General features: G+C 45.0%; 1 protein-coding gene across 1 annotated transcript in view; it reads left to right on the forward strand.

Moving 5' to 3' along the window:
• The window catches only part of CACNA1B (calcium voltage-gated channel subunit alpha1 B), a 1,447,778-nt gene that overhangs the window by 447,726 nt on the left and 973,779 nt on the right, over nt 1-26,273 (forward strand). The window contains exons 4-5 of the mRNA XM_030207102.1: nt 23,708-23,799; nt 25,406-25,558. Coding sequence (XP_030062962.1) covers nt 23,708-23,799; nt 25,406-25,558 — 245 coding nt within the window. The remainder of the gene's footprint in view (nt 1-23,707; nt 23,800-25,405; nt 25,559-26,273) is intronic.

Raw genomic sequence — 26,273 nt, forward strand, 5'->3', positions numbered from 1 at the left:
CCTGTTACGTGGAGCGGACGCGCCCCTTCAGAAAGTCCGCCCATCTGTTTGTTTCTTTTAATCCCAACAAGAGGGGAGTTGCTGTCGGAAAACGCACCATCTCTAATTGGCTAGCAGATTGCATTTCCTTCTCTTACGCCCAAGCCGGGCTGACTTTGGACGGTCATGTCACGGCTCATAATGTTAGAGCCATGGCTGCGTCGGTGGCTCATCTAAAGTCAGCCACCATAGAAGAGATTTGCAAAGCTGCGACGTGGGCTTCGATCCACACATTCACATCACATTACTGCCTTCAGCAGCATAGCCGACGCGACAGTCGGTTTGGGCAGTCGGTGCTGCAGAGTCTGTTTGGGGTTTAGAATCCAACTCCACCCCCCTAGGCCCATTTTATTCTGTTCCAGGCTGCACTCTCAGTTAGTTGAATTTGGTTTCAGGTCAATTTTGTTTTTGTCCTCGCCGTTGCGGGACCCAATTGACCATTCTTTGTTGTGTTGAGTGAGCCTGGGGGCTAGGGATACCCCATCAGTGAGAATATTGGCCTGCTTGTCTTTGGAGAAAGAGTAGTTACTCACCTGTAACAGGTGTTCTCCGAAGACAGCAGGCAATATATTCTCACAACCCTCCCACCTCCCCTTTGGAGTTGTATTCCTCTAATTCTTGTAATTAACTGAGGAATGTGCCCGCGCGGCGGGCGGGAAAGTGGACGCGCGCATGCGCACTGCATCCGCCCGCGCGACGGGGGACATTTTAGACTTTGTCATGGACTTTGCTGGAAAGTCCTCCGGGCCGACGTGACGTCACCCATCAGTGAGAATATATTGCCTGCTGTCTTCGGAGAACACCTGTTACAGGTGAGTAACTACTCTTTACATGAATCTGGGCATTTGCTTCCTGGTTTGCACTGGACCCTGGGTAATTGCACTTGGTCTCATGTTTTATGACATCATAAGACTTCCTGTTTGGACCTCTCTGACAAATGGTCTATTGAAGCAAAAGGCTTCCTGTTTGGATCTCTGTGGCAGATACACATCTGATAAGATTTGTCTGAGGCAGCCAGCAGGTGGTTTCCTGTTTCCTTTTGTCTTCAATAGCTGAATTCACACCTTTCCAGCTTCTCTGACTCCTTGCCTCTTTGATCTTTGTTGTGTTGATCAGTCAGGCTTTTGATCAGAGGAAGAGAGTAAGTTTAAAAACTCTTTGAAGCAGTCCCTGTATTTGTCAGAGTTTGTTTGAGAATAGTCTTTTGTTAAGGGGAAGGTGAGATCTTTGCAGCAGTACCTTTTTGTCTTTGTTAAGTGTTCCCAGAGGTGGGGGGAAGAGGGACTTGGATGAAAGCCAGACCAGTTTATAATGAGTCTGGCCCAATAAGTCTTTAAAAGCTGCATTTTTATATTGGTATCTGATTCAGCGCAATCAATAGTTCTGCTACATATTTCAATAATTATGACAATTAAACTGATATAACACCAAGGTGCAACAGCATGGGTTGTCAGAAATCCAAAAGCCCAAAAGTGGCCTTCTTGGCAGTGTGTTCCTTGGTTGGCAGCCACCGGGGTGGTAACTGCTGTACCCCCCCACCCCCGGGTGCAGCATGACACATCCCTGGCACATCACCTCCAATCCTCTCCCCCCACCCCCCCCACCCCGGGAGCATTCTGCTTGCCTTCTGGGGTGCAGGGAGCAGCGGCTCTGCAGGTGCCCTGCTCCCTCTGCTGTTATTTCCTGTTCTGGGGCAGGGAACCAGTGGAGCCTAAAGCCGCGCAGCTGCTCCCAGCACCTCTCCTGCAGTGTGCACACGGGGTGGACCGTCCCCACCGCCCCGCCCTCGGTACACCACTGCTTCTTGGAACTGGGCAACTTGGTAGTTCTACCAATGCCAAGGCACTCTGAGCTGTGCTTCAGTGATGCCATTCAACATTACCAGGGTCCTCAGTTTTAGTTCTATACTATACTATATATTGCCTCTAGTCCACAAACACCTGAACAGTTTGATGCGCATTACATAGAAAAAAGAAATCTGGACCATAACAATTCGAGGAAATACATATTGATATCTTACAAAATGAGTCAGAAAAATTTCTCAAATAACCTAGGGGTCCTTTTACCAAGCTGCGGGATAAAGAGTCCAGCGGCAGGGGCCATTTTTCCCACACACCAGGGCCCTTTTTACCATAGCGGGTAAAAAAGCCCCAACCCTCCCCCCCAAAAAAATGGCTTAGTGGTAAGTTAACTCTTACCGTGTGGCCATGTGGTAGTGAGCACTTACTACCACCCATTGAAGTGGTGGTAAGGGCTCCCGCAGTAACCTGGTAGTAATCAGGCAGCATGCGGCGATGCCTGATTACCATCGGTTACCACTGCGCTAACTATTTCTGGTGTTTTTATTTTTCCCTAGAAATGGTGTGCGCTCAACCCGGAACTACCACTGGTGGCCACATTGGGCCACTGGTAGTCCTGGAATAGCGTGCGGTAAGCCCGCATTGGCTTACCGCTGCTTTGTAAAAGGGCCCCCAAGTTTTAAAGATTTTATGAAATGCCAGGTAGTTAGATTTGATACGAATTTCCAAGAGTAACAAATTCCATTCTGCAGCAGCTTGATAATACAATGAAGAATTGAATATAGATTTATGTCTATGCTGTCTAATGGATGGAAATTGCAACAGTATCAAATTATGCGTATTCAAATGAAGTAAATTAACCTAGAGGCAGATGCACTAAACGTTTTTCATCGTTAAATGAGCCCTCGGGGAAGAATTTCCGATCCTTTCCATGCACTTAAGCCTATTTTCCGACGACAGTAGCAGCTAACGAAAACGGAATGGAGATGAGCAATTAGTGTGAAAACCCCATTGAAACGACATGCACTAACCTTTTCCGATTGCCTTTACGCAGGAAAAAGGCAGGAAAACTAACGAGAGGTCTGGACCTCTCGTTAGGACAGCTCTGTGCCAGGAAAAAGTGTTAAGTGAAAAAATAAACAAACTTTGAGCCAATCCCAGCGCATTAGCAGAGCTAAAAGCGCTGTGATTGGTCCAAAGGACCTCAGAAAACACATAAAAAAATAAAACTAAAAAAAGGATCGGGAGGGGGCAAGGGCGCTCATCAGGAGCGTCCTGTACGGACGGCCTTGCCCCCCCCCCCCGCCGCTGCTCCCCACTTTCCGCCGCTCCCCCACCCCGAAAAAGCAAAATTGTAGCAGCCCCTGCCCCCCTCCCTTCCTCACTACTCTCAGCTCCGCCTCCCGACATCCTCCGTCTGTGCCCCGCCCCCTTTGGGGGTCGTCGCCGCCATTCCCCTTCTCCATCGGGCCCCCCTCCCTCTTACCGGGCCCGTGCAGCGCCTCTCTCCTCTGTCCGAAGGCGCTGCACGGGCAAGAAGAACGCTGAATCAGCTGATGCCTGCCTTCGCGATAGAGCGTCTTTCTCCTCCTGGGCCCGCCCCTGTCTGACGTCAGTAACCTACGTAGGTTACTGACGTCAGACAGGGGCGGGTGCAGCAGGAGAAAGACGCGCCATCGCGAAGGCAGGCATCAGCTGATTCAGCGTTCTTCTTGCCCGTGCAGCGCCTTCGGACAGAGGCGCTGCACGGGCCCGGTAAGAGGGAGGGGGGCCCGATGGAGAAGGGGAATGGCGGCGACGACCCCCAAAGGGGGCGGGGCACAGACGGAGGATGTCGGGAGGCGGAGCTGAGAGTAGTGAGGAAGGGAGGGGGGCAGGGGCTGCTACAATTTTGCTTTTTCGGGGTGGGGGGAGCGGCGGAAAGTGGGGAGCAGCGGCGGGGGGGGGGGGGGGGCAAGGCCGTCCGTACAGGACGCTCCTGATGAGCGCCCTTGCCCCCTCCCGATCCTTTTTTTAGTTTTATTTTTTTATGTGTCAATTCAATTTGCCATGTGCTTGTGATTTGACTGTTTGTGGCATGCGCAGAGCAGCTAACATAACGCTTGGCTGCTCTGCGCATGATTTGGGGGCCGATTAACGATGTGTATTGTGATTCTTTGATACATTGTACGTTTCAATACCGATTCCAGCATGTGTGACTTTTTTTTTTGGTGCATTTTTCGTTATTTTAAAATCGTTAGGGACTTTAACGATTTAGATTTTTTTACGTTTGGTTGCTGCATCTGCCTCCTAGTTAGCAAGACAGGCAGGCGATAACCTATTTAACACCTTATAAACAAAAGAACAAACTTTGAACTGAAGCCTTGCCTCAACTGGAAACCAGTGTAACTTCACCAAAAGCAGAGCAGCTGACTCAAACCTGGAAACTGAAAATATCAAACGCACTGCAGTATTCTGCAACAGATGTATTTTATTTACTAGTGTTTTTAAACAACCCACAAATACAATATTGCAGTAATCCAGTCTGCTCAGAACCAGTGCTTGAACCAGCAACCTGAATTCAGCAAAACCAAAAAAAATTTGTGTATTGCTCTTAACTTCTGCATAGTATATAAAAAGATTTATGAACTACCTGTTTAACATGGCCTAAAATGGTCATTAAACCATCAACTTCAACTCCTAAGAGTTGTGAAGTCTTCTCAAAAACAAAAGAATCTACTCCTGTCTGAAAACTTTGTGGAAACTTTGAACACACAGGGGTTCTTTTACTAAGGTGTGCTGAAAAATGGGCTGCGCTAGTGTAGTCCTGTGTTTTGGGTGTGTGCAGATCCATTTTTCAGCGCGCCTGTAAAAAAAGGCCTTTTAAATTTTTTTTGCTGAAAATAGACGGTTCAGCAAAATAAAAATCGGCACCCGTCCATTTTGGGTCTGAGACCTTACCTCCACCCATTGACTTAGCGGTAAGGTCTCACGTGGTAACCATGTGGTAATTGTCTATGCACATAGAATGATGATTACCGCACAGTTTCCACCATGCGCCAGAAAATAATTTTTCTAGCGTGCGTAGCGGACACTACCAATTGATGCGTGTTGGGCGCACATAGGCGCCTATGCAGCTTAGTAAAAGGGCCCCACAGGTCCTAACCATAAAAATTTTGTTTTCTCCCGATTTAATTTCAAACGATTATTAGTGGTATTGTCACTGTACTTCTATTTCTACTTTCAATTTACTATTGAGCATATGAATTCAAGGTCCATTGTTCTGTTAATGCAGCCTATTTCATTTTGATGTTTTGGATCCTTCTCGCTATCTTTAGTGATCTTAATTCTTTGAGAAACCCATCTATCGGGGAGGCCTCTGTAGACAGATTTTCCCTTCAGTGTATATTTTCAAAGGAGGAGCTGTTATCTTTCTCTTTTTTTTTCTGGTTATGTGTCCTTTTTGATAAGTTCTTTGTAAAAGTTTTTGCTGCATAATATTGCATTTGATTTATTTCTATAATAATAATAAATGGTTCCTTAATATGGATTATGGTTTTGTTAATTTCCCTATGTGGTAGTCCCTCTCCTATGCCCCATTGCACCTAATAATCTTAATGCAGGCAAGGTCAGCTCCACTGCCAGCTCCTCAGTCTCCCCATCCCAATCCCACTTTTCTCCTCCTCCTCCCTCTGCTCATTTGCCTGTTCCTCACTGGTCACCCCCTCTTTCACAGCTCCCCCTTTACCTACTAGCTTGTCCCACACCACCTCATCACTTAACATTCCCCACTGTCTCAGATCATTTTCTCCTTCCCATCATACAAGTTCCCCATTGTCTGATCCAATCGTTGTGGGTTGTGGCACCTCTCCTTCTGCACTCCTTGCCCAGTCCCCTTTCTCTCTTTCTAGTTCTCTCTGTAGCATTACTCGGCTGTTTTAGAATAGCCCTTACTCAGATTTCTTTTTTAATGTGACCAATCAGAGATCTTATAGTTGCATTGGTTGCCTTTTTCAGCTTTTCTTTTGATATTTTTACCTGTCTTTCATTTTTGTCCACTGAATTCTCTCCGTTCACAGGATAAATCCCTCCTCTCAGTGCCCTTCTCCACCACCGCCAACTCCAGGCTCCGCTTATTCTGCCTCGCCTCACCCTATGCTTGGAACAACCTTCCTGAACCCTTACGCCAAGCCCCCTCCCTGCCCGTCTTCAAGTCTTTGCTTAAAGCCCACCTCTTCAATGCTGCGTTCGGCACCTAACCCTTACCGTTCAGTGAATCCAGACTGCCCCAATTTGACTGCCCCTATCGGACCGACCGTTCACTTGTCTATTAGATTGTAAGCTCTTTGAGCAGGGACTGTCTCTCTTTGTTAAATTGTACAGCGCTGCGTAACCCTAGTAGCGCTCTAGAAATGTTAAGTAGTAGTAGTAGTAGTAGTAGTAGTATGTACCCTCTGTAATGAAATACAGGGTTTGTGACATAATAGTAGACCGTTGTGAGAGAGGTTAATTTTACCCTACTGATAATAGTAGTAGTAAATTATCTGTAATTTATCTTCTGCTGCAGTGGGTCCATTAACCATGGCCTATCCCTGCACCAGGAATGTTATCTTCTCCTGAAGGTTTTGCACTGTTGCTACCACCATCATTAGCCCTAGTGCAGAAGCTGATAATCTTAGTTTGTTCCCTTCTCTTATTTGTGTAGCAGTCGCAGACCACCAGATACCATTCCAAGGCCCCTCTTATCAGTCCAAGACTAATTTTTAATTTGAAAAGATGCAAATGTGTTAATGAAATATTTGACTGTGTAATTGTTTCAAGAAGACAAACTGCAGTGTGATGTCCCTAAGGATGCCAAAATCTGCCTCACCATAGACTACTAGCCAAACATGCATGCAGAAGAGTTGACTGCAAATGAAAGAGAGTTTGATTTAAGGTTCTTTTCAGTTAGATTTCTTACTCTCATTCAGGTACTCAGGTGCAATTGATGGGAGTTTCAGTTTATTTATTCATTCTTATATTCCACAATTATCCAAAAACATGTTTCAGTTAGAACATAAGAACAGCCATATTGGGTCAGACCAATGGTCCATCTAGCCCAGTATCCTGTTTTCCAAACAGTGGCCAAGCCAGGTCACAAGTACCTGGCAGAAACCCAAATCATGGCAACACTCCATACTACAAATCCCAGGGCAAGCAGTTGATTCCCATGTCTGCCTCAATAGCAGACTATGGACATTTCCTCAAGGAATTTGTCTAAACCTTTTTTAAACCCAGATATACTAACCGCTGTTACCACTGAAACATTGTTCCCTCTGGCTATTTTCATAGGCTAGAGGTGGAACCTTCAATCTTCTGCCCCTTTTTCATGACAGCCCAGCTTCCTCCTCTCTGCTGGCCCAGTGCTGCAGCTGAAGGTTGGGAGGGGTTGAGGGGTCTCTATGCTTTCTCTCCTGCTTCTGGGAGCTGTGGCTCCTTTAAGGTATTGGGAAGTAGGGCTTCACTTTCATTGTGGCCAAGGCCTGTCTCTGCTCCTCTTGCTGTCCTAGCCACTACCTATTCTTGGGGGGGGGGGGTACTCCAGTCCAGACCTCATGGGCACTCTTTTCTCTGTTGCTGCCCTCAAAGCCCGACAAGGCTGCTTTCAACTGTCCCACAGCTCTCCAATGGCTGTGTCTTTCTCCTCTCCCCTCTCCTCAGCAGCTGGTGCACAATTCTGAGTTCATGGGTCTGGACTTCTACCATTGAGGATTGCTACTGTTCAGCCCTGTTTCTGCAGAGGGTTGCTCCAGGGGTCTTGCACTCTTGTGGGCAGATGATCAAAACCCCGCGCTGTTCCAAACAGCACTCTAAAATTAGTGCTGGAACAACGCAGGGTTTTACTACCCACCCCTATGATCAGAGATACATGCAAATTTAAGCACGCTATTATTTCTGATCATATGGTAAAGTGCTGGACAATTGTGCCTGAGCATGCACTCAGGCAGAATCCTCTCGCACTTGTTTGACAGGTCTAGGCTGTGAAAAGCTCAGACCTGTCAAACACAGGGGCTGGAGGTCCATGGGACCACCAGACCCCTAGTACCCCCACCCCGAGCCAAGCAACATGGGGGCTGGAGGCGGCACTGATGGAAGAGGAGGGAGACCACCTTCCTCCTCCAACGAAGGTAGGGGGTGGGGAAGGGCCACTAGACCACCAGGTCGGGGGGGATTGACTCACGGCCCACTGGTCACCAGGGCTCCATGTCAGGGGATGCTAGGAGGGGTTAGGGGTGCTGGAGACACACTGGATCCCCAGCCCCCCCTGAACCTGGGTCGGGGGGTCAGGGGGACTGGAGGTCCACTGGACCTCCAGCCCTCGTGTTACTGGGGGGGGGGGGGTGGGGTCAGGTCTGGTTCCTGCATTGGTGGGACATGGGGGCCTGCTAGCATCAAATGCATGCTGGACAGGGCTCACCATTCCTCCCCAATGGTCTGCAAACCCTAACACCAGCTCCGAGTTGGTGTAGAGTTTGCTGCGGACAGTGCACCAATGTTTGGTGTGCTGCTTGCTGATCATTGGGGAGGAATACATTTAGCATGCATTTGCATGCTACTTGCTCTAAGAGTCCTGTTTTGCATGCATTTGCATGCTAGTTGCGTTCAGAACCCGCAAGCACGTTGTTTCACACACTCAGGAGCTCTGATCACGGGGCAGTAGCTAACACAGGCACTAGGATGGCGCTAACAGCTTCTAGCGCCTGCATTTGCTTCTGATCATTGGCCCATTTGATTCCCATGTTAAAAAAAAAAGGGTTCTTTTTTCCAGCTGGGTACACAAGCAGCAATCCTATGCATACATTTGGGGGGTAATTTTATAAAGTCATTTTCTCACGTATGTAACAATATACATATGTAAAATGGTCCTTATAAAATGGCATTGGGCATAGAAGTATGCACAATGGAATTAACTTGCTAACTTTATTGTGGACATTGCTGGGCATGGTCTGGATGGAGCATGGGCAGAGTTTTCAAGTGCACATATTGATTATAAAATATGCCAGTCAATATATACTTTTGAACTTTACATTTGAAAATTTACACCTGCTCTTAAGCATCTCATTGTCTTTATAAAAAATATCAACTAAGTAGGTGTCTCCTTAACCACTTAACTGAGGTACCCAGGTATAAATTTAGGGGTTGCTATTCAAAGCGATTTAACTTGCCAGAAATGGCTCCTGGCTGGTTAAATTGCCTGTTTGGGGCTAACCAATCCTTTTCAGTGGCACCCAGTTAATGTTTAAAGTAAAAACAGCTATTTTGGGAGCATTCCAGGGACGTAGTTGGCTCTTGGCTGGTTACGTGCCAATATTCAGCACTTAAACAACCGAGGTAACCACATAAATAGGACCCTATAAAAGTCAGTTCTATCTTTATGCAGAGCCCCATAACTGGTTAAGTGTTAAATATCACACTTAACTAGCTATAGTGTAGTTGGCTCCGGAAACCCAGAAATTCAATGCCGAAGCCTGGACATGGCCCAACATTGAATTTCTGGGCATAAAACTGGCAGCGGTTAGCAAAACGCTTAGCGCCATCAGCTGAATATTGCCCTTTTACTCTCCACATATGTATATAAAATAGGCATTCTAAGGGGTGCATTTGGGTGCAAGTTGAGGTTTGTACATATAGTTTCAAAATGCAAAGTGTATATTGCATGTACAGTTAGTGAGTTTAGACAGAGACAGTATATGCACACTTTCCCTTTCTATAATCAACGTGATTCACATATATATGGCTGTGTGAAGGTGTGGGTGGTACATGGCCAGGTTCTAATGGGATCACTCCCTCACTGAGACTGAGAGTGAGCCACCTTAGGGTAGGTTGAGTTACACATGCTGATTCAGAGGGTTGGAGCTCAGGCAGGGAGATTAAATGCCCTGAGGTAGAACAGATCAGGGAGGCCCCAAGGCAAGAGTCCTCCATGGGAGTATCAAGAGGCTCAATGGACCAACCCTGAGAGGAGAGAAAGCCATAGTCCTGAGAGAAGAGTTGCTGCCTGAGACTAAGTGTTTCCCAGTTATAAGTAGTCAAGTCAGCTTCCAGGAGTTGATTATAAATGGAAACAAGACTGCCAAGGTAGGGATGAACCTTGCAGAATATTCCTAAAGTATGTGAATTTGGTAGGTATCCATAAGGGACCTGTTTGGGCCTGGCTACATTGTGTGTGTGAGCAAGAGACTCTACTTAAAAAGACTAAGCCTGTGAAGTAACAGAGCTGACTACAATTCCTTTTGTGTACTGTAGCTGGGTCCCCCTTCTAGGACCCAGCCAGGCTCAACCCTACTTAGCTTCCTTCTTCACCCGACTGTTGCCTGGCTCCACACCACCTTGGCCTGTTCTGGGAACTCAGCACCAGACCCCCTGAGAGCTTGCAGGACTTCCTCCTCTCTCTATTGTTTCCACAGAGGCTCAATCAAGGCAAAACGTTTATAGGAAAAAAAACTTTATTTTCTTACTTCCATTCAGCATAGACACAAAAGGAAAACATCTTACTCCCAGGTTGTTAAGGTTTGCTGCCAAAGTCTCATTCAGGGTTTAAACAGTCCATGTAACTTCACTCCTTTCAACCAAAATTACTTCTCTTGGGAACAGAGCATATCCAGTAAGGAAACCCAGCAGCTCTGTCTTGTGCAGCCCCAGCACTTTCCAGTATCAAACAGTTTATACAGCTTTTCCTGCTTCATCTAACAGCACAGATAAACAGCACTTCTCCCACCTTGTTCATGCTGGGGTTTAAATTGTACTCAGCTCCTATCTCCTCCTGAGGCCAGCACCTGTCCCCTCTTTAGCAGAGACCTCCCCCAGTGCTTCAGCCTCTCTCCTCCGGTCTTCCACCACTGTCTCCAAGGAGCTGCCAGCCACTCCCTCACAATACCTTTCCTCGTTTGGGCCAAAGCCCCAATCTCCATCGGCTCCTCCCCTAGTCCTTCAGCAACCTCCATTTTAACCTCATCCCCAGCTTCCGCTGGCCCTCATTACCTTCCTCAGAAACCATTTCCCAATCTTCTATCTCCTCCCCTAACTCCTGCACAGCCGGGTGGGGAAGAGAGGGATTCTGGGAATGGTAGTTCCTCCCCTTCTTCCTTAACCCTGCTAGCCTTTCAGCCTCCGGTAGTCCGGCTTTCTGAATGCCGGAGTGGTGAGTATGAAATCTGCCCTGCCGGGGTTACCTTGCTCTCTGCACCCCCTTTCCTCGAGACTTCTGTGATCCCTTCTCACCTGCCTGCTCACAGTACACAAATAAGTACTTTTGACTTTTAACTGTTGTGTGTGTGTGTGTGTGTCACATCTGTGTGAGGTCCTGCAGCCAGCTACTAGCCATAGGCTGCATCCGCTTACACAGCAGGTTCTACAATTGCCACTTTGATGTGACTTAGCATGGCTCACCTTTTATTCTTAACTATTTTTTCCCATTTGCTGGGGCCTGGAAACATGCAAGGAAAAAAAATCCACAGCCACATTCTTCGTGCTGCAGATGGCATATATGTGTATTTAACCCCATCCTGTCCTGCATTTTAATGGTGCAGCTGTGAAGACCTTATTGCAGTTGTATTTAGAGATAGAGCAGCTGGTAAAGTATTAAAGTGCTACCAATGGATTGTTCACTGTAATAAGAGGAGGTTTTTCATGATGGCGTCTTTGTTCTTCTGAAACACATTGGACACAGAAATGGGAATTTGGGGAATTGATTTCCAGGGTTTCATTAGTACAGAATTTGCTGTACAGTGGAACTTCTACACGGAGGTCAAAGTGGAGATCAGCACTTCTTCTTTCTCCCTTAATATAAAGGGACTCTCAGAAATGTAGTGTGGGCCTGAAGTAGATTATCCAATAACTTGTTGATATGTGTACTTCTCATCTTATACAAACATTAAAGCTTTGAAAGGGCATATTTCTATTAATATAAATCAAGAAGAAAGTTAATTTTGTAAACAGCTACAATATTAAAATATACTCTATGTCTCAAAAAAAAAAAGAGCAGTCTCGTGTGCTGTTGATGCAAAGAATGCTTGCTTCCTATATTCTCCTGATGTCTTTGTGAGGGCCTCAGTAAAAGGAGGCTTCAGTCCAGTGGTTACAAAACCTGGTTCTGGAGGCACTCCAGCCAGTCAAGTTTTCAGGATATCCACAATGCATGCAGATCTCTCTCATGAATATTCATTGTGGATATCCTGAAAACCTGACTGGCTGGAATGCCTCCAGGACCAGGTTTGGCAACCATTGCTCCAGCCCCTTTGAGCTTATAAAGAATCGAATATTATCCTTACCAAGTTCTGGAGATTTCTTTCCTCCCACTGGAATACAACCAGAAACAGAGGTACTACACTTTGCAGTGGGACTTAAGCAAATCCTACAGGTGGCTAATGGCAAAACCTGGATTGGATTCATTTATACACCATGCCAGCGGAACTCACAAAAAGTTGCTGGATTTATTCTACCCCTGCCAGCAGTGACTGGGTTAACTTCCATGTGCTGCCAGACCTCTGGGAGGCCTCTGGGAGGCAAGGTTGCCAGGTGGGCGTTTTTCCCGCCCAATTGGGCGGTTTTCCGTGACCCGCTGCGGGAAATTTTTGCCCGCTGCGGGTCGCAGTTTTTTGGGCTGGTTTTTGGTTTTTTTCGGTGGTTTTTGTGCGGTTTTTCGGGCCGCTGGGGGCAGGGCTAGTGATGTTTGGGCGGGGTTAGATGACATTTTGGGCGGGGCTAGTGATGTTTTGGGCGGGGTCGATGACGGAGGAGGTGGGGCCAATGATGGAAGAGGTGGGGGTCGATGACGGAGGAGGCGGAGTCGATGACAGCGGGGGCAGGGTTGATGACGGCGGGGTGGGGGTGTGAACTTTTTGGGCGGGTTTCGGGGCCGTGTACCTGGCAACACTGGGAGGCCTCCCATACAATTAGTGATAGAGAGAGAGAGAGCTGAGACACAGACTTGATTCCTAGCCAGAGTTGAGCTATATCCTGCCTGAAGGCAAGGACATACTCAGAGGGATTTTCAAAGGAAAGAAATTCCTACTACTAAGGAGAGGTAACCTGTTCAAATTTCTTTCAGTGACTGGGAGAAAGAAGCAAACTGAATCTGGAAGCAATTAGCCCAGGAAGGGATACAAGCCAAACAAGGCTCCAAAAAAGTATGGTTTCCAGCCCAGAGCACATAGAGACCCCAAGTTAAAGTTTTATCCATCATTAGGGCACTAGAGGGACTACTAGGAGAACTCAATGGTCACCATCTGGACTGTGTACACACTCTGCAGTGTGTGTGTGTGTTTTGTTTTGTTTTGTTTTTAAAATATACAAGCCATTCACACTTCAGCAGGCAGAAGTCCCTGAACCCTGATTCCAAGCCTGGAGGGCTTGCTTGGCCCAAGAATGAACTTCAGAAGTTTGAGTGTGACTGGGCCTGTCTCCTGCAGTGCACAAGCAGCTGCAGCGTGGTTAAGATTTTAAAATAAAGATGTCCTTGCTATATGGTGCCCAAGCTTTATGTAATATAGGATAAATAACACTGAAAAAGCATGGTGGTGCCAGTATAGCTAGGGTTGCCATATGGCTCCAGAAAAAGGAGGACAGATTGAGCCAGTCTGGGTTTTACTTCCAATGCTTTCAATGGAAGGAGCACATAGGATAATATGGCTATGATTAGCTGGTAGGGGGTAAACAACATCTCTAATTCTCTTCCATACCAGTGACCAACTTCTGTTGGCTGTCTCTTCGGTTTCTTAACACAGAAACAGAATAAGACCAGCCCAAAGGACTGTGGGGCCTTGAACCAACTTTTGCTTTGGTACCCCCTCCACATCAGCTATCTTAGCCAGCTTGCCTGCATAACCCTACATCACCACAGGGTCCTGTGGATGACAGGGTAAGGATCAATCCTCACTCACTCCTGCACTGATGGCTGCCGGCATCAAAATAGCACTGTCAGGGGATTCAAGCTGCTATATAAACGAAAAAGCCCTTGTATGGCAACTTGAACACTCCACAGTAGTACTGTGAGATTGGGGCTGGCAAAGACAACATTATGTGAATCGCTACAGCTGCTGGCTGCATCTGGGGGGGGGGGGGGGGGGGGGGGGGAGTGGAGGGAGCTGCTGGATTGTAGCTGAGAGATGGTGTTGAGCGAGAAAGGGAAAGCTGGACCCAGGGGTGGGATTACTGTACACCACCTTGAGTGAATTCTTTCAAAAAGGCAATAAATAAATCCTATTAAATAAATAATAAATTGAGAGAGAAGATAGGATGCTGGGGCAGAGGAAAGGGAGAGAGATTAGATATATTGGAGATGTGGGGGGCTGGAGACACTGCTGCTAGCTGGGAGCAGGAAGTTGGCCGCTTCAGGGGGGGCCAGTGAGGCAGGCTTTTGGCAACCTGAGCCAGTGCCCCACCTCACCTATGCCTTGAGCTGGTCCTGAAACACGGAATATTGAGAGAATTCCTTGTATGTGTCCAGGGAGTGGTTATTTTCATTGGGCTTAGCACCCCCCAATAATCCTGAAAAGTCGGCTCCTATGAGTGTGTGTATCTATATCTATATCTCTTTCTCTATTTCATCAAGTTAGAAGTTTAGGTGTTATTTTGGATTCTTAGCTTACCATGCATCCTCATATAATATCGATGGTTAAGATGAGGGTTTTTTTTTTTTAAATTGCTTATGCTTACTTAGTAGACTGAAGCCACTGTTCGAAGCTGCTGATTTTCAGTCTGTTTTGTAATCATTGGTTTTATCAAATTTGGACTGTTGCAATGCTCTTTTTTTTAAGTTGCTCACAAAATCATTATCGAGCTTTAGAATGGACTCAGAATGCTGCTGCCAGACATATCACTGGCCTTCCCAGACAGCAAAAATGGCTAGAGATCTTTATTAATTCTTCAGTATGACTCAACATGGCCGTGTTTTGCCGATAGGGCATGCGTCGGGAGTCTGCGTTTCTCACTAAGTGAATATGAGTTTTGACATATTGTTTGTATTTGCAGTCATAGCCACACTGGTTATTTCCCTTTTGGCATTCAGTGTTGGAAGGCTGGTGATATCACCAATAGGAGATTGCATTCAAAACTCATATTCTGTTAGTGAGGAACACCGACTCCTGATGCAAGCCCTATCGCTGAAACACGGCTGTGTTGATTCATATTTAAAATTAATAAAGATCCCCAGCCATTTTTTGTCACCTCCGCTGTGGTTTCTGCTTGTTAGTTCTTTGCGGAGTGTTTTTTTTTTCTTTCCAGATATCCCCATGTTTCTGCAACATTACTTAAATTACATTGGTTACCAGTTTTTATCACATGACATTAGAAAGGTTTACTTTTGATATTTACAATAATCCATGATTTGGCACCTCATTATTTGATAGAGAAGATTAAGCTTTACCATCTAGGTAGGCCCCGATGCTCACAAGCAAATGCGGGCGCCGGAGGCCATTAGCACCAGACTAGTGTCTGCATTTGCTAGCACAGAATGCTCAGAGCTGCCAAGCGCGTGAACAAACGAGCTGACCGGCTCTAAGTGTAATGAGCATGCAAATGCATGCTAACAAGGTTTTTCTGTATTCCTTCCTAGTGCCCCTAAGGGCACTCCTGCGGCTTGAAAACCCTATAGGACACGAGAGGCTCACTTGCATTGTGAAGATGGAAGAGTATGACTGTTAAGACCAGGGCATTTTTTTCAATGCCTTCTAAAGCTAAGATCAGCTAAAGGTCATGGATTTAAAGATCTGACCAGCAACAAATGTTCTTTTGCCTTATTCATGCTGTATTGTTTTTTTTTTTTTTAAAAGGAAGGCATCTTTAAAGGGTTACAGAAGTCACCATTTGTGAGTGGCCTAGTGGTTAGGATGGTGGACTCTGGTCCTGGGGAACTGAGCTTGATTCCCACTTCAGGCACAGGCAGCTCCTTGTGACTCTGGGCAAGTCACTTAACCCTCCTTTGCCCCAGGTACAAATAAGTACCTGTATATGTAAGCCACATTGAGCCTGCCATGAGTGGGAAAGCGCAGGGTACAAATGTAACAAGAAAAAAATTAAAAATAAAACAGAAAAAAGAGCAAGTCTATCCAGCAGACTAGAAATAAATGTGACATACCTCGTTATCATTCTACCTTCAGTAGAAGTAACAAGAATTTGTGTGCAGCGTCACAGAATACAGCAGATCCATGCCTAATTTAGGCGTGAGGAATTGCACAAGGTTTCAGTTGGTGTGGATCCTAGTGCTACGTGCTATTCTACAAACGGTGCCCAAACTTTGATTGACTTGAATAGCACTTAGCACTTATTTTTTGGCTTCCAAATTTGGGCTCTATAGGTGTAAATGTGTCCCCCCCCCCCCACCCCATGTTCTACCCAAAATCTACCCATGTGTCCAACTGTAAAATATGCTGTATAAACTGTGCACATATTTGTAGAATGGCCCATAAATGAATGTCCAGCAGTTACATGCATATATACTAATATTGTAATCATTTATGCACATTTCAGCATATAAATATTAGGGGGGAATTCTATAAAATAGGCACTAAGTTTCCCAGTAAGCACAAGATGAAGTTTGCCTTTTACCTTAAAATGGTCTTAACTGGAAGAGAGGTTTACGTACTGTGTTTTACATTTATCAGAGAACAATGACATTTATTACAACGTCACTTTACTGGTTTGTTTTTCCTTTGGCTACATAATAATGACTAATCTGGGCTTTTGTCCAATCAAGAATGTTGATTTATTGTTATGCAGCTGAAAAAAATCTTTCTACTTATGCAGCAAATGATACAAGAAGCATATGGGGCAAAATATGGTGCTCATGATATAATGAAAACAATAAAGTATTTTATCTTATTAGCAATGAGGTAGAATCATTTTGAATGTACAGGTTATGCATTCCTTTGGGATTACTCATAGAGGAGTAGCCTAGTGGTTAGTGCAGCAGACTTTGATGCTGGGGAACTGGGTTCAATTCCCACTGCAGCTCCTTGTGATTACGGGTAAGTCACTTAACCCTCCACTGCCCCAGATACAAAATAAGTACCTGTATATAGTATGTAAACCACTTTGATTATAAGCACAGAAAAATATTGTAAATAAGAAATATATAAATAAAGAATAAAAAAAAAAAAATAACCACAGAAAAACAGTATATCAAGTCCCATTCCCTTTCCCCTTTCATATCCTATGGAGATGGCTGACAAGGAGCTTGATCTGATGTAGCATGGACATCCTGCTATGGAGGAGTAGCCTAGTGGTTAGTGCAGTGGACTTTGATCCTGGGGAACTGAGTTCAATTCCCACTGCAGCTCCGTATGACTCTGGGCAAGTCACTTAACCCTCCATTGCCCCTGGTACAAAATAAGTACCTGAATATATGTAAACCGCTTTGAATGTAGTTGCAAAAACCTCAGAAAGGCAGTATATCAAGTCCCATTTCCCTCCCCCCTTTCCCTTTCCCCTTTCAACACGTCCCGCCCTCCTCTGATGTAATTTCCTTTCCATGAGGGTGGGACATGCTGAGAAAGAAGGAGGCGAGCCTGCCTGCCTGCTGCTTTCACTGCCGCTTCGCCGCGACCTCGGTAAACAAAAATTTTGCAACGCAGGGAGCACAGCTGGGTGCACGAACGGAAGGGGGCGGGGCAGGTGAGGGCGGGCAGGTGGGGCTGGGGTTTGAATGATCTCAGGGGCAGGTGGAGGCTGGGGCGAGTCAGTGGACATGGAAGGGAGGGGGAGAATAGGGGGCAAAAGAGAATTGCTGGACATGGAGGGGAGGACAGGGGAGAGAGGAGAATCATTCTGGACTGGGATGGGAGGGGAGGGCAGGGGAGAGAGGAGAATTGCTGGACATGGATGGGAGGGGAAGGCAGGGAAGAGAGAATTGCTGGACATGAATAGGAGGGGAGGGCAGGGGAGAGAGGAGAATTACTGTACATGGAGGGGAGGAGAGGGCAGGGGAGAGAGGAGAATCGCTAGACATGGAGGAGAGGGCAGAGGAGAGAGGAGACATGCTGGACATGGATGGGAGGAGAGGGCAGGGGAGAGAGGAGACATGCTGGATATGGATGGCAGGGGAGGACAGGGGAGAGAGGAGAATTGCTGGACATGGATGGAGGGGAGGGAAGACAGGAAGGAGAGCGATGAGGAGGCGAGCCTGCCTGCTGCTTTCACTGCCGGCTAGCCACGACTTCGGATAAACAAAAGTTTTGCAATTCAGGGAGCACGGCCGGGTGCACAAACGAAGGGAGCGGGCAGGTGAGCCGGACCGCACAAAAAAGGTGCCGGTACACCGTACCAGCGCATACGAGCACAAAAAAAACCACAGCATATTCCACACATTACTGAACAGTAGATTTTCTTGATTTCCAACAGTTTATTACAAATAAGTAAACAAGCAACTTACTGTAGTGGTTGAAACGAGTTCAGCCTGGCAGAGTTACTAATGAACTTCAGTCCCGATTTATTTTTAGTTGTTATCATCAGAAAGCCTCTTTATTTATTTATTTTAAACACTTCTAACCCGCCTATAAACTAGGCGGTTTCCATAAAAACTTACATACCAATGTAAAACAAAACATTATCAATTAACAGAAATATAACATAAGATACTACTAACATAGTAACTGGATTCTGAGTTATGTATCAGACTGAAGAGATGGGTGTTGGAATTCTAAATGGATGGATGTTGAACATCTGTGTGAGTGATATTGAGCTTTAAGTGACAAGCTGGATGCTAGACTTAAGTGGTAAATGGATGCAGGGGTGGACAGGGGAGAAAGAGAGGCTGCGGACTGTTTGGTCCTAATCCCAAGATGGGGATTTCTGTACTGCAGATAGTGGTACAAAAATACCCAAAAGGCCATGGACTGACCAATAGTATGAGAAGCATGAATCTGGCAGGTCTCCTAGTGACTGGAGAACATGGGTCACATGCAACATTTCACCTACAAGAATAGACATTACAAGCCCTAGCTGGAAGCTACTGCTAGCTTTGGTTTTACATTCGCAACTACAAATACAAAACAACAAGTCCGCCTTTCATCCTGTGTGAATTTCAGTGCATCATCAACGTTAGACATTTCAAGCCTTCATTTTATATAGCTATGGAAGCCGCAAAGTTATAGCGTCTGCAGTCCAAAGATAAAGATATGCATATTGTGTGAAGGGTGTTTTATGTTGTTAAATACATTTAATCCTGCAAAAGTCTTTGAAAAGTGGCCTCATTAGTTGTTAGGAAGATAATGCTATTGGCTGGCTTGCTATAAATTCTAACTTTTGACATCAAAATGACCCCCCTTATACAGGTTATGATGCAAAGATGCTTTCATTAAATTATAATCAACCTTCAGAGTTCCTTTTCTGAGAGCAACGATTCTTGGTAGCAATTAGAAGTTGATAAGCACAGGGCAAAACAACTCGCCAGGCATTCTTCCCAGCTCAGTTGGTTTAGGTAAATTTGTATTACCAGCAGGCAAAATAAAACATGGTTAGGTCAGGGGTGGAAAAGTGCATGGTTATTTCCATGGGAGTTCTTTTATTAAGGTGCGCTAATGATTAGCACGTATTAAATGCTGCACAGCCCATTATATACCTATGGACTGTTCTGGGGCAGAGAGAGCAAGGAACCAGCGAGGCGCCAACACCCCCCAGCGGCGTGCACCCGGGGCGGACCGCCCCACCGCCCCCCCTTCCTACGCCACTGGCTCAGATGCACAAGACCTAAGGAACCAGCAATGTGGTTTCTACACTGGTTCTACTTGGTTTAGTGAGCAAGGAGTACAGCGAGACATGCACAAAAGGGTTCTCGAGTTCTTTTCCTGTCTCGATAGCAGATAACAAAAATTGTATGCAAAGTTATTCTAATTACTGTACAAATGTGCACGCAAAGCAACGCACAGATGTTTTATGAGCGATTCACAGAAGCAGCCCCTACCTTTACCATGGAAAATTTAACAAGTGGTCAGGAGCTGTCGGTACTGCCTAGAATGACCGCTGAAACAGTGGAGTGAAGGGGTGGAGGAAAGAATCAGTCCATCAGAGCAGATCCAGACCCTCGCAGAGCAGCTCTTTTTTTTTTTTTCACTTCCTCAACCTGCCAGGAGCTGAAAATAAACGTCCACCTCCCGGTCTTCCCAAACCAAAACAAGATGAGGTGGAGCTGCAAAGCCATTGTTTCCAGTATCCACGCTGCTTCCCCAGTATCTACATTATACGTGCCTCCCCAGTATCCAATTCCCGCATTTCTCCCTTATCCATCCACACACTGCCTCCCGTATTCAAAAAACCCGGCGCTCATCCAGATCCTTCACCAGCTTTCATACATGCAGCTTCCATGCGTGTATGAAAGCCGTATACAAGCGCTGCTCTGAAGTCCAAAGCTGCTGCTGCTACTGCTCACAGTTAGAGCTGGAGAAATCTCTTTGCTGAGTAATTTCAAGCCCCCTTTCCAAGACATCTGCTAGGAGAAGGGAAAGAAACAGGCTGGCTGAAAACTCCACAACACCAGTCTTGCTTGTTAAGTGACCTGAGTGGAAGGTGATCTTTCAGCAGTCTGAGGCTTCCTAGGAGGGATATTGAGCCTTTCACTGTAGTCTATGTTCATGGAGCTGCAGTTGCTACTGCTATTGCAACTTACAATTACCTCTAACACTGGTAAATGAATCCTATGGGGCAGAAAAGTTACAGAGAAGGGCGATAAAAATGATAAAAGGGATGGGATGACTTCCCTATGAGAAAAGGCTAAAGCAGCTAGGGCTCTTCAGCTTGCAGAAAAGATGGCTAAGAGGAGATATGATAGAGGTCTATAAAATAATGAGTGGAGTGGAACTGGTAGACGTGAATCGCTTGTTTACTCTTTTCAAAAATACTAGGACTAGGGGGCACGTAATGAAGCTACAAAATAGTATATTTAAAATGAATCAGAGAAAATATTTCTTCACTCAACGTGTAATTAAACTCTGGAATTCATTGCCAGAGAATTTAGTAAAAGCAGTTAGCTTAGCGGGGTTTAAAAACGGTTTGGCTGGCTTCCTAAAGGAAATGTCCATAGACGTTATTAAAATGGACTTGGGAAAAATCCACTGCTTATTTCTAGAATAAGCAGCATAAAATGTATTCTACTTTTTTGGGATCTTGCCAGGTACTTGTGACCTGGATTGGCCACTGTTGGAAACAGGATGCTGGGCTTGATGGACATTCAGTCTGTCCCAGTATGGCAATACTTATGTAGGTCCTATGTGTTGTAAGAACTCTTTCACAGGAGGTTTGAGCTTGAGCATGTGTAGAGCAGCTATGCTTAGTGATTGGCTGTTCTGTGCATGCTCAGCTGACCGACTGGCTTCGTCCCCCCATCACATGAGCTGTTTGCAAAAGCAGCGAGCAGCTCAATTGCATGTGATTCGCTTTGGGAATCACTCTGTGTTTCCAAATCGGTAATTTTTACTGAAGTGGAAATACAGAACGATTCTTTACGGGGCCTTCGTGCATCTGGCCCTGAGTCTGGAGTTGGTGGTGGAGGAGAAGGATACAGATAAGAGTGACTCACTAATAAATGTAGTTCCTTGGAGGGTGTAGGGAGAGAAGAGAGGAGAGATACTGAGGAGCTGCAGAATGAATGCATTTGTAATTGCAAGTTAGTAAGAGGAGTTTGAACTGTATGCGGAAGCAGGAAACCAATGAAGTGAGTTGAGAAGAGGGGTTATGTGACACTAGTGGAAGGTAAGTTGTGCAGCAGAATTTTTAACAGATTGAAAGGGAGAAAATTGGTTTAGTGCAGGGTTTCTCAAACCAGTCCTTGGGATACATCAAGCCATGACGTTTTCAGGATATCTGCAATGAATATGCATGAAATAAATTTGCTATACCGCTTAGTTGCATGAAAATTAAAGTGGTTTACACTAAAAAAAAAATTTTAAATAGTGAACGCTGAAAGGAATGCTATTTTGTAGATAGGACAGAAAAAAAATAACTTTACCATTCAAACACAATTTCAGTCATAAGACAAAACCAGCAACATCCAAATAAAATATCATAAGTTCAAACAACTAAACGCATCCCTGACCTCTTGCTGCAGACTTGTCCCAGCCACTACTACATAAAAAGTCTGCTGAAACAAGTGAATATTTAATAGAACATGAAAGGATGCATATGATGTTTCAAGCCTAAGGTGCTGTGGTAAGGAATTCCAGAGAGCTGGTGAAATAAAGTAAAACGCACTGGATCTAGTAGATTCCCATTTAGATTTAGAAGGGGGCAGAAGAATGTCGGGTGGTGTGTAGGGAATCAAGATATGCAGGGCAGCCACTGTAAAGGACCAAAGGACCTTATGGTTAATGTTAGAATTTAGAATTTGACCCTGAAATCAATAGGTATCCAGTGAAGCCGTTGAAGAGGTGAGACATGATCATAGCGAGATGCTTGACAATAGTGTGCGCACTGCAGTATTTTATAGTACAAGCAGTACTGCAAATTTATTTTATCATCAATAGTGTCAAATGCAGCAGATAGGTTAAGATGATTAAGTAAAGGCCCTTGGATCTGGCCAGGAACAGATCACTGGAAACTTTAGCAAGGGCTGTTTCTGTAGAATGTAGAGGGTGAGGACATCTCCCCTACCCCCTAGGGGGTGGCACTCATGCAGCAGTCAGCACTTCTGAAGAAGACTCATTGCGGCCAGCACAGGGTCTTGAGCTTCCATGCATGCTCAAGGCCTGCCATGTCCTGCATCCTCTGAAACAGGAAGCTCAGAGGGAGCAGGACTCAGCGGACCTTGGCCATCTGCACACACTCAAGGCTCCACACCAGCCGCAATGCATCTTCTGTAGACAGGCTCAACGTTGCATTGGTGCCACATCCCCCCCCACCCCCCCACCCCCACCCCCACACAAATTATACTGCCCTAGGTGGATATCTAGCTTGCCTAGTAGTTGGGCTGACCCTGAAGGATAGAATTGTCTAAAAAAAATAAACAAAATAAAAAGAATTAAAGGATTGTGAGTAGGCACACAAGGAGAAAAAAATTCAGCAATTAGCATTCAACAAAGTGAGAATTGGGAACATATTCACATTCTAAGGAAAGCTTGGTTTGCCTCCTTAATTCCTTTAGGAAAAGTGTAAAAGTTGGTCTTGCACCCCAAAGATATTCTATAGATCCTGAAATATAATACTGCATTTTCAGTAGTGAAGAAAATTGAATTGAACTCTGAGAGTAAGTAAACAGCCTACATTGAAGAGAAAACATTTTCTTATGGTCTGCCTGGCGTTGGAAATATCTGGAAATAGATTTTTCATATCTAAAAATAAAGGGGGTCTTTTACAAAGGTGCGCTAGTACTTTTAGGTCATTCTAAATGCTAATGGGCATCTTAGCATCTTAAGTGCAATTTTTCTGTTAATTATTGGGAGTGTACCCAGCACTTTGGGGGGAAAAGTCAGTCATACAGACACTGAAATGGGGTGGACCAGTGAGATCATTGCCCAGCCAATATTTTGCTGAACATAGAGTCAGCAACTAGAGAGCTTGGGGGAGTTCTTGAGAATGGTATGTTTAGCTTCTGCAACCAAAAAGATGTTCCACTCACTGTCTCTAGTTAATGCAGACCATTGATTTGCTTCTCTCCATTAACATTATATCTAATACAGCAAAATGTAACTAGATAACACCTCTGAAGGTGTAGCTAATTATACTGTATTATCTGCTGCATTAGTATTTAAATATACAAAAAGACATTTGAAGTTCTTTGTCCATTCCACATCGCCTAAAAGGAATTGCCATGTTAAATACTTATCAGCTAATGTGATAAGCTGTTAGCTTAGTAAATAGGCCCCTTAATGCAATGTGGCAAAAATAAAAGCTGAAATACAATATCTCTTTGTATTTTTCCTCAGGATTTTAGCCACTACTGGAACGGACTTTGATTTACGAACCCTGAGGGCAGTCAGAGTGCTGAGACCACTAAAGCTTGTATCAGGAATTCCAAGTGAGTATAAGTGCAAGTGATCGCTCCATTCATGTACACAATCAATCCCCCCTACCCCCACACCTTTTTTGATTTTGAATATTGGATCTTTTCTTCTGATGTGTCAAGTTGACTGCATGCTAGCTCCATCAAAAATGGCTTTGAAAGGGGAAATTTTTCCATTCTCAGAATGGAAGGCAGCTTAATTGGAGGGAATTGGAGGCAACCTGAATTCTCTGCTTCTGGTCAAGAATGTATGCTGAAGGGGGAGTGAAATTGGAGCTCACCAATAAAATTAGTATTTTCAAACTGTGCCTTCAATTCAGTAAAAGAACTTAGAAGTTAGACTATGTAAGTGTCACAAAATGCCTAGCCACTCGCCTGGGGTTACCCCACAGCCACTTAGAGGGTCTATCCCCAGCACAGCTCAGATCTACTTGCACCTGCCACTCGTGCTCTACACTAGCACCCTCCTCCCAGCAACTGGGTTACAACCGCATCTGGGCGAGTCTCCTGCTCTCCAATTCTCTAGTGATTTCTAGGTTACTGGAGCGAGCCACACTCCTAGTGGTCCCACAGTTCCCAGAAAGCACTCACAGACCTAACACACAAACCACCAGGATTCTTTATCAGTCCAGACAAGCAGAGCAAACAAACAATTTTGTTTATTATAATAAAAATTCAACACTGAACAAAAAATGTGCAATTAGCAAACAATAACAAGTAACTGAAATATGGATCAATTATAGCACTAACTTAACATTTGCATAATTCTTAGATAAATACCTGGGAAGATCAGGATATATAACTGTTTGTTTACTGAGCCTCATGAAAGAGATTCTGCTCTCTTTTCTTCCTGGCTAAGACTGAAGGCAAAATAAGTACACTCTAAAGGAAATGAGCTCCTGGGCCAATCAGAGCCCAGTCAACAAGATTTGAAAGTATACTGCTGCTTGCTTCCTGCTTTTGTTAAAGAAAAAGAATATTCAGGGGTCCTTTTACTAAGGTACGCTGAAAAATGGCCTGCGGTAGTTAGACACGTGTTTTGGGCGTGCGCAGAATTATTTTTCAGCGCTCCTACAAAAAAATGCTTTTTTTTTTTTGCTGAAAATGGATGTGCGGCAAATTGAAAATTACCGCATGTCCATTTTAGGTCTGAGACCTTACCAATAGCCATTGACCTAGTGGTAAGGTCTCACACGGTAACCAGGCGGTAATGGTCTAGATGCACATAGCTGCTGTGCGTCAAAAAATAAAAAATATTTTTCAGACACGCGTAGCGGACGTGCGCCAAAATTGAAATTACCACAAGGGCCACATGGTAACCGGGCAGTAACTCCAATTTGACGCACGTTGGGCACGCATAGGCGCCTACACGGCTTAGTAAAAGGGCCCCTCAGTTCCCTATAACAGTTTTACAGAAAAGTAATACCACCTGCTGGCCAAATAGGAGAAATACACTTCAGGACATAATTAAAATAGGAAAATATTTAATACATTTTACAGGCTTAAAACACTGTTTCTTCACAGTAAGGCTGTTCATTTTTTGTTTTGCTTGTTTTCTTTTCATTTATGGCATTGATAGAATTGTTGATATTAATGTTATCTTTGTTTCTTATCTCAACAGGTTTACAGGTTGTCCTCAAGTCCATAATGAAGGCCATGGTGCCTTTGCTACAGATAGGGCTGCTTCTGTTTTTCGCCATTGTAATGTTTGCCATCATTGGACTTGAATTCTACATCGGGAAGTTCCATAAAGCCTGCTTCAGTAAAACCACAGGTCAGAAAAGCATTAAGCATTTTCCTTTCATCTGTATCATAAAACTGATGTTAATTTCAAAGAGGGGCATGAGCTAAATCTTCCCCTTTCATTTAGGGCCTCTTTTACAAAGTTCACTGGCGATTCCCATGCAGCAAATAAGAGGAAGCCCAAAGGAAGTGAATGGGCTTCCTCTCATTTACCACGCAGGAATTGCTAGCATGGCTTTGTAAAACAGGCCCATAGAATGTTGTGTACAATTCTGGAGACCACATTTTCAAAAAGATATAAACAGGATGGAGTTGGTCCAGAGGGCAGCTACTAAAATGGTCAGTGGTGTTTGTCATAAAGCATATGGGGACAGACTTAAAGATCTCAGTATGTATACTTTGGAAGAAAGGCGGGAGAGGGGAGATATGATGGCAACATTTAAATTCCTATGCAGCATAAATGCATAGGAGGCAAGTCTTTCAATTGAATGGAAGCTATGGAACGAGGGGGCATAGAATGAAGGTGAAAGGGGATAGACTCGGAAGTAACCTGAGGAAATGCTTCTTCACAGAAAGGGTGTTGAGTTCGTGGAACAGTCTCCTTATGGAAGTGGTATAGACGAAAATAGTTTCTGAATTCAAGAGAGCTTGCAACAAGTACATAGGATCTCTAAGGAAGTGAAATGGAGAATAGATGGCATGGATGGGCAGACTGGATAGGTCATATGGTTTTTATCTGCTTACAT

Source organism: Microcaecilia unicolor, chromosome 6 (assembly GCF_901765095.1).
Source record: "Microcaecilia unicolor chromosome 6, aMicUni1.1, whole genome shotgun sequence".
In the NCBI taxonomy this organism is placed as follows: Eukaryota; Metazoa; Chordata; class Amphibia; order Gymnophiona; family Siphonopidae; genus Microcaecilia; species Microcaecilia unicolor.